The sequence below is a fragment of the Macrobrachium nipponense genome, chromosome 3, assembly GCF_015104395.2.
Source record: "Macrobrachium nipponense isolate FS-2020 chromosome 3, ASM1510439v2, whole genome shotgun sequence".
Taxonomy (NCBI): domain Eukaryota; kingdom Metazoa; phylum Arthropoda; class Malacostraca; order Decapoda; family Palaemonidae; genus Macrobrachium; species Macrobrachium nipponense.
The window spans coordinates 134,145,286-134,153,410 of NC_087202.1; the positions used below are offsets into that span (position 1 = coordinate 134,145,286).

General features: G+C 45.0%; 1 protein-coding gene across 1 annotated transcript in view; it reads right to left on the minus strand.

Annotated features, from left to right (window-relative positions):
• LOC135222525 (dynein axonemal intermediate chain 7 homolog) overlaps positions 1-7,655 on the minus strand; it is a 40,938-nt gene extending 33,283 nt beyond the window's left edge. Inside the window, 4 exon segments of the mRNA XM_064260611.1 lie at positions 4,473-4,659; positions 6,294-6,322; positions 6,324-6,398; positions 7,644-7,655. Coding sequence (XP_064116681.1) covers positions 4,473-4,659; positions 6,294-6,322; positions 6,324-6,398; positions 7,644-7,655 — 303 coding nt within the window.
• Between the last annotated feature and the right edge of the window lie 470 nt (positions 7,656-8,125).

Here is an 8,125-nt window from a genome sequence, read left to right on the forward strand (position 1 = left end):
CCTGGCAAGGTCTACAGCTGCATATCCCCATGGCTGATCTCACAGCCCAGCACAGTCAACCTTGACAAGCAAAAGCAGGAGCTCATCAGCACCTACCCCAGTCCCATTCCTGTGAAGGCTGGCCGCGTCCTCGACCTCGTCACCAACCTGATGCGCAATGCCGATCCGAAGGACCCCTGGGACAAGGTGATGGGTCTTCTCCGACTATCAGAGATCAGTAAGGACGGTCGGAAAAAGAGATCAGTCTCTCGTGTGAGATATTCCTCCACCAGCTGTCCCCGGAGGTCTGTGGGCAGATGACCAAAATCGACACCCTACCCGAGGAGGAGCTGGTTGACAAGGCCCAGAAGCTGACTGAGGCTGCCCGGGCTGCCAAACTTGCTGCCCAGACATCGACCTACTGCCTGATGATGGAGGATGCCCAAAACAACAGACGTTAAAGCACTGTACACCTGGAAGGAACGGCGCCCAATGCAGCAGCGAGGGGACAGCGCATCCTGTTGCTTCTACCATAGGAAGTTCAGGAAGTTTGCTAAGAGGTATGAAGCTCCCTGCTCATATTCCCCATCAAAAAACAGGGAAGGTAGCCAGCCCCAAAGTCAGCAATAGCCATGACTGCACCGAAACCACATCCCATAGGTTTCTACCTCTGTGACGCGATCTCCAGCCGCAGGATGTTAGTTGACACAGAAGCGATACAGCCGGTGTTCCCGCCGTCAGGAGATAATCGCAGCTGCACTTCTGACACCACCACCACCACCCTTGTGGCCGTGAACTGGTAACCCCCATCCTCTCCTATGGCACGTAGTCCTTGAAAATCTCCATCCTGGGCCGCAACTCTGTCTGGCAGTCATCGTCACAGACGTCAAGGCTCCTCTCCTCAGGGCGGACCTCCTGGCACAACATGGGCTCCTGGTGGACATGGGCCGCAATCGCCTCCTGGACACAGGGACATGCCGCTCCCTCCCCCTCAGGGTTCCACGGTATACCCACCATTTGCTCCATTGCTCCCCACAAATACTGCAACCCCCTGCAGGAGTTCCCTAATGTTTTCAAGCCTGAACTCTGTCAGGCGACCAGGACCCCAGCCAAACACAGTGTATTCCACCACATCACGACCATGGGCCCTCCCACATGCAAAGTTCCACCGACTTCCGCCAAACAGTCTTCAGGACGTCAAGAGGGCCTTCGCAGAGATGAAGCATATGGTCATCTGCAAGAAGGCTTGAAGCCCATGGGCCTCACCTCTCCACATGGTTAAGAAGTCAGACGGTACCTGGAGGCCCTGCAGGGACTACCATCAGTTGAACCTGGTAACAACCTCCGATCACTAACCCCCGCTGAACATGCAGGACCTGACCGGGGCCCTTCACGGAGCGAAGGCTTTCTCAAAAATGGATCTCTTAAAATCTTATTTCCAGGTTCCCGTGAATCCCGAGGACGTCCCCAAGACAGCCATCATCATGCCATTTGGGTCCCATCTCCTACTCCACCTTCGGCCAGAGGAACGCCGGAACCACCTTCCAACGCTAAATGGATAGCATCCTGGGAGACCTGCCCTTCTGCATCAGCTACATTGACGACATTTTAATTTTTTCCAGGTCCCCAGAGGAACACCGCCATGTCCGAGCCATACTGAAACGCCTCCAAGAGAACGGGCTGGTCGTCCATTTCGATAAGTGCATCTTCGGTGCAGAGAAGGTGGACTTCCTTGGGCACAAGGTCTCACGTCAGCCGTGTGCCCCATGTCCTCAAAGGTGGACGCTGTAGAGAAGTTCCAAACACTAATGACAATCAAGGGATTGCAGGAATTCATCAGCATTCTGGACATCACCCACACCATGTCCCTCTTGACAGAGTTCCTGAAGGGTTAACCAAAGAAGCTGGTGTGGGAAGCAGCGCAGCAACAGGCCTTCGATCAGACAGAGAAGTCCCTCTCCAAGGCCACCACCCTCACCCACCAGGAACCCAACGCACCCCTACAACTCACCACTGACTCCAGTAACATTGCCTGCGGAGCAGTCCTGGAGCAGGTGACTCATGGGTCACCCCAACCACTTGCCTTCTTCAGCAGGAAGCTGAAGCCCACCGAGACCCACAACAGCACCTTCGACCACAAGTTACTGGCTGTCTACCAGGCTGTGTGCCACTTCCGTTACCTCCTGGAGGGCTCCCCCCTCACCATCAGGATGGACCATCATCCTTTGGTCCACGCCTTCACCAAGGCAGGCGACGCCTGCTCCGCAAAGGAACAACAGCACTTCGCAGCCATCATTGAGTTCGGCTGCACCTTCCACTATGTCCCCAGCGAGAAGAATCCCATAGCTGATGCCCTATCAAGGATTGAGATCAGCGCCATCCATCTCGGGATCGACTACAAGGACCTCGCCCGGGAACAAGCCGCCAATCCAGAAGCACCAGCCTACCACACGGCCTCACGTCCCTTAAGTGGGAAGACATGCCCTTCTGACCTTCTGGCATGACACTTCTCTGTGACACCAGCACCAGCCGCCCCTGCCCGTTGATCCCAGTCTCCCACAGAAAGATTGTTATCAACGTAATTCACAGTCTCTCACACCCATCAGGCCGCACAACAATGTGCCTCCTGACGGAGAAATTCGTATAGCACGGGATCCAGAAGGACTCTCGAGAATGGGCCAGGAACTGTGTTCCTTGCCAGACTAGCAAAGTCAGGCAGCACACCGAATCGGGTGTAGGTCATTTCCCACAACCCAGAGAGAGGTTGGGTCACATCCACGTTGACGTCGTAAGCCCCCTGCCTCCATCTGAGGCACCAGGTACCTCCTGACGGTCATCGATTGGTCCACCAGATGGCCCAAAGCTATCCCAATGATGGAAGCAACCACCAGTGATTGTTCAGAGGCCCTACTCACCAGTTGGATCAGCCATTTCGGAGTGCCAGATGACAGCATAATGAACCACGGACCTGCCTTCCTGTCCGACTTATGGCCCACCTGATGGGGGCATCGCACCACAGCACCACCGCCTACAACCCCGCAGCCAATGGGATGGTGGAAAGAGTCCACTGCTCCTTGAAGGCCTCCTTGATGGCATGCTGCACGAGTGAGAATTGGAAATCACAGTTGCCCTGGGTCCTCCTCGGCCTCTGCACCACCCCCCAGGCCAATGGCGAGGCATCCCCGGCGGAGAAGGTCTACGGCCGGAGAACTGCTGGCAGTACCAGGTGAATTCTTCTTGACAAACACCAATGATACAGACATCCTGATCGTGAGGCTTCGGGAAGCCACCGGGAAATTCATGCCCTGCCTCAAGAATTTCTCCAACTGGACAAGCCACTTCTAGCCAAAAGTCTTATCATCTTGCAAACACGTCTTCATCAGGAACGTCGCCCACCACCCACCACTGACGAGTCCCCTACCACATCCTCCGCCACACGGACAAGGCGTACCTCATCCTCAAACACGGTCACAAGGATTGGGTTTCCATCAATAGGCTGAAGCCCGCCTTCTTGATGAATGACGACAACATTGAAGAGGAACCCAGCAGATGCCCCAGGGTAACCCCCACAAAACAGAGCACATCTCAAGTTTCCCAAGCCACCCAAAGGGAGCCGTAGCCCCCCACAAATGACAGTTGAACCGCCCAGGACCCACTCCAGTGGAGGAATCCTGTCAGCCAGCCCTCTGACAGACTCAGGGGTCGAGAGTCCCCCGAGACAGCTGGTCTCCCGAACTCAGGGCAGCCTCCACCCTCCAGCACGCTATTGCATTTAGGCATCCTGATCCCACAATTTTGTCTTCCAATAACTATTGCATAATTATTGTTTTCGTAGGGGGAGTATTTGTAAGAACAATGCTTTTTCCTGTATATATCGTAACTAATCATCATAGCTACATTGTTCCTTTTACCATTCTGTTGAGCATTCTCCGTCCTTGCTGCCCATGCAGAATTCACATACAATCAATGTTCAAAGCCAATGTTATCCATATACGTTTGTCTCTGAGAAAACACAAATCAGTGCACTCCGACTCGTGGGTTGGGTACTACATATCCATCAGTACACTGTGCTTATAAACCTTCCATACCTGTAATAAAGTTAGGACTGCTTTACCTGCCTATTTGTCTATCAGTCCTCACTTTTCTGTCTCCCCTCACATCTTAAAAATTACCAAGGCTAGAGGGCTACAAATTGGTACGTTCATCATGCAGCCTCCTATCGTTAAACATACCAAATTGTAGCCCTCTAGCCCTAGTAGTTTTGTATTTTATTTATGGTTAAATTTAGCCATTATCGTACCTCTGGCAACAATATACGTAGGATAGACCTCCACTGGGTCGTTGTTTAAATGATCTTGGACCACAGCTTATACCTAGACCACCAAAAGATAGAGCTATTTTCGTCACCCTTGATTATACACGGTAGCGGTTGTACAGAAAACTCGATTGCATCGAAGAAAATTCGGCGTATTTTTTGCTTCTTTTTTTTTTACCTCTTCTTCTTCCATGAGTCTGTCTCGCGTCATCTCCATGGCATGGTCCAGGTCCCTTGTCACCTTTCTGGTCTGCATCATTTGCTCGAAACGCCATTTCTTCTGCTGTATTCTTCTCGCTTCCCTCTTCGCCTCTTCTTCTGCCTCCTTTTGAAGTCTAGCCGCCTCTTCTTCCTCTTCCCTTATCCTAGAGTTGGTAGGATTGGAGAAACGAAAAGACTGGATTATTATACTGTCATTTTGCAAAGTGTATGTTTGTACTTACAGATATAACCCTCTCTGTGTATTTAGAAAACATTTGCTACTGTATCAGTGAGCTAGAATGTTAGTCGAGGCATAAATGGAGATTAAACATTCTACTCAGAGCTACAGTTGAAATAATTGCCCTACTGTCATACTTAGATAGTCAGTGGTTTTACAGTTTCGTAAGACTTTCTGTTCATTACACTTGAAAGTCTTTTATGATCACAATGAATGCTCAGTGGTTTCGAAGGGAAAAACCAAAAATTTGTAATGCCATCAAAAGTTCTGTCTTAGACCAAAACATTTCGCTCTTATCGTTAGATTTAAATTGATAATAAATCGAGAATTAAATTCAACAAGAAAAGTAAATATGAATCATATCAGTCACATTGCTGTTAAACCTTACATCCTGGTTCCTCAGATTCTCACTCACTCCACAAACACAGTTGCGGCCACACTGCAAGTTGCGCGTGAGGTGACAAAGCTTTGCTCCCTTGTTTCTTTTTTTAACATTTTTAATCGTCTTTAGTCTTGTTTTACTTTATAGTACTTCAAAATTTTTATTTTAATTCTTGTCCATTACCATGGGCGCCCCCACGTAGGGGCAAGGGGGCCCACTTGCTCTACCCCGTCTCCCCGCAAATCCCGTGACCACAGGAGGTTACAGTTCCTTTTCAATTGAACAGTGACTAACTTTTGTAAAAGAAAAAAAAAAACTGATTACACTTAACTATATCGCTTTGTTTTCCTTCCATTCTACAGCATATTCTTTCAAGAAATGTTTGATTTCAGTTAAACAATATATGGAACTATTGAACAAATAAATCAATGTAACTTTCTGTATTTTTATCGCATCTTGTTTCGCTTAAAATATTGGCATCGTAACTCCATATATATGTATAATATATATCTATATATATTTATAGTAATATATATCATATATATATATATTACTATGATATATATATATATATGTATATAATATATATTTATATATATATATCTTATATATATATATATATATATATATATATCTATATATATATATATATATAATCTATAATATATTGTATATATTATTATATAATTATACATATACATATATAAGTGGGCTTTATTCATTAAGGAAATGCGGCGCTGATACTGTTTTTGTTAAAAGAGCTTGTCTGCTTGATACCGGAAACTATCCACCAAAGGCCCTCCTTCCACAGCCTCCCTCCCCCCCCCCCCCCCTTTTTTTTTTTTTTAAATTGTTCTGCGGGGGCCCATGTCCATTACCTTTTCAACAAGAATAACCACGAAAAATTAAAGTTGTTTCTAAACTAGATAATACAAATTATTTCCATTTTACTTTTAATCCCCCCATTACATTTCTTATTCTTTTGTTACTGATGCAGAGCTGTGCTATTAGCTTTGACATCCATCGCTTTCCAGGTTAAAAACTTAATTTTCAGGAATGACATTGTATATATTCACCAGTTTTTTGTTGGGGGATTTCAGGGTCTCTAAGGTAATGTCATGATCATGAGAGGCGATTGAAAAAAAAAACCTTCTTCTTCATTTCCTCTAGAAACTCACTTGGCCTCTTCTGCTTCTCTCTGCCGCCGCCCCCTCTTGTTCGAGGCGTTTCAGCTTCTCCCGCTCCTCTTTGCTCAGCTTCCTCGATCCACCTTGTTGTTGCTGCTGAAAAAGGTAAGGCAGGATTTGTACTTCTATTTTCAAGGGGGATAACTCGAGTTTCAACGAATTCTTATTCACACAATGTTTCTCACGATATATTTTTATTGCCATTTAAGTCATCAGCATCGGCATGATATTATTGAAGTTACTGGTACTACAACGATTATTTCTCATATTATTATTACTATTATTATTATTATTATTATTATTATTATTATTATTATTATTATTATCTGAAAGAATCACCTATCAAAAGATCAGTTAGATATGGCCTTTGTTAGCCTTAACAAATAAATCGGGTGGAACGACTAGCGATGTAAATGATGGGGTCTAATTGGGAAATCCAGTCAAACTGAGACGTGTATAAGCAGATACTGGCCCAAACTTTTGCTGAACGAACCCCAGCAATGCCAGCAGCCAGTAAGCTCTCTAAGGTCGACAAATGGCTGTCCAGTCCTCAAAACAAATGGCTGCCCAGTCCCCAGTTGTCAGTATAAAGAAGACAGGTTGAAGAACACTGTTTAATTGTCAATGCATTAGTACCCTAATGATATTCTCCTTGCATATTAATACATTTTCATCTATCTATCAATCAATTTTTTTCTGTTTGATAGTTGAGACTTCTTTCTGTTTCCCTTCACCTTCTCTTACCTCCTAATGAGCACCATAGTCTTTGGAAGCTTGAATTTCAGATGAATGATCCCGGTGGGCTTGTTCCATATGAATAGGGTTCATCTTTTGAATATTAATAATAATGGTAATTAGTTTTGAGGGTAGTCCATCCACCAAGGACTCTATTTAACTTCTCACAGGGTCATTTTTGTGATCCTTGGTCATGGGGAATGGTAAAATCTGGTTAGATATTAAGCTTTTATTATCTATCATATAGATTCATCTTTTGGCACACGAATCCTACGTCTATCAGGCACGCAATGGGCATCTTCGACTTATTTCCCGCTTAAATGGGGGTAAACAAACAAATTGCTTACATTCCAAGTATGTCAACCAATTGAGCCTTTGCCATTGGACACAAAAGTCAGGAGAAAACCCCGAAGTCACTATACTTCTAGACTATAGGTTTCCACTGACAACTCAACAAACTTATCAATCTTAGTTTTTGTACGAATTTTATCAACTGTGGTGTCATCCAGCTCTTGGTGAATGGAAATGTCGAAATACATGAGCCGACCATTACAAGCTAAATCAACGTGACAGGTCTAGAACCTTCAATGGAATGTTTACACTTACTTTAGGGGGCATCCTATTGTCTACTTTCAGTAATGAGAAGCGCAGATGCGATATTTTACGTGCTACCTTGATCCAGGGAGCGGTCCAGCGACACTGCAAAGCGTCCCTGTTACCATGGCAACGGTCATCGACAGCACTTTCCAACAGCTGATCTTTTCATAACACTGTTTTCACATATGTCAGTCTTTTGTTTGTTTGTTTGTTTATTTATTTATTTATTTATTTATTTATTTATTTATTTATTTATTTATTTATTTATTTATTTATTTATTTATTTATTTATTTATTCAATTATTTATTCAGTTTCATTAGAACAGTTTAAGTTTTGCAGAAAATATTACGTAATCACTGTGAGTACAAAACATTCAAGTTTAAAATATTTTTATGGCCTCTGGATATAGGCGCCAATGCCATGTAAATATTTTCATAGGATGTAATTTTACGGCCCTAATGATGTCCCTGACTTTCTAAGGTCATACTCT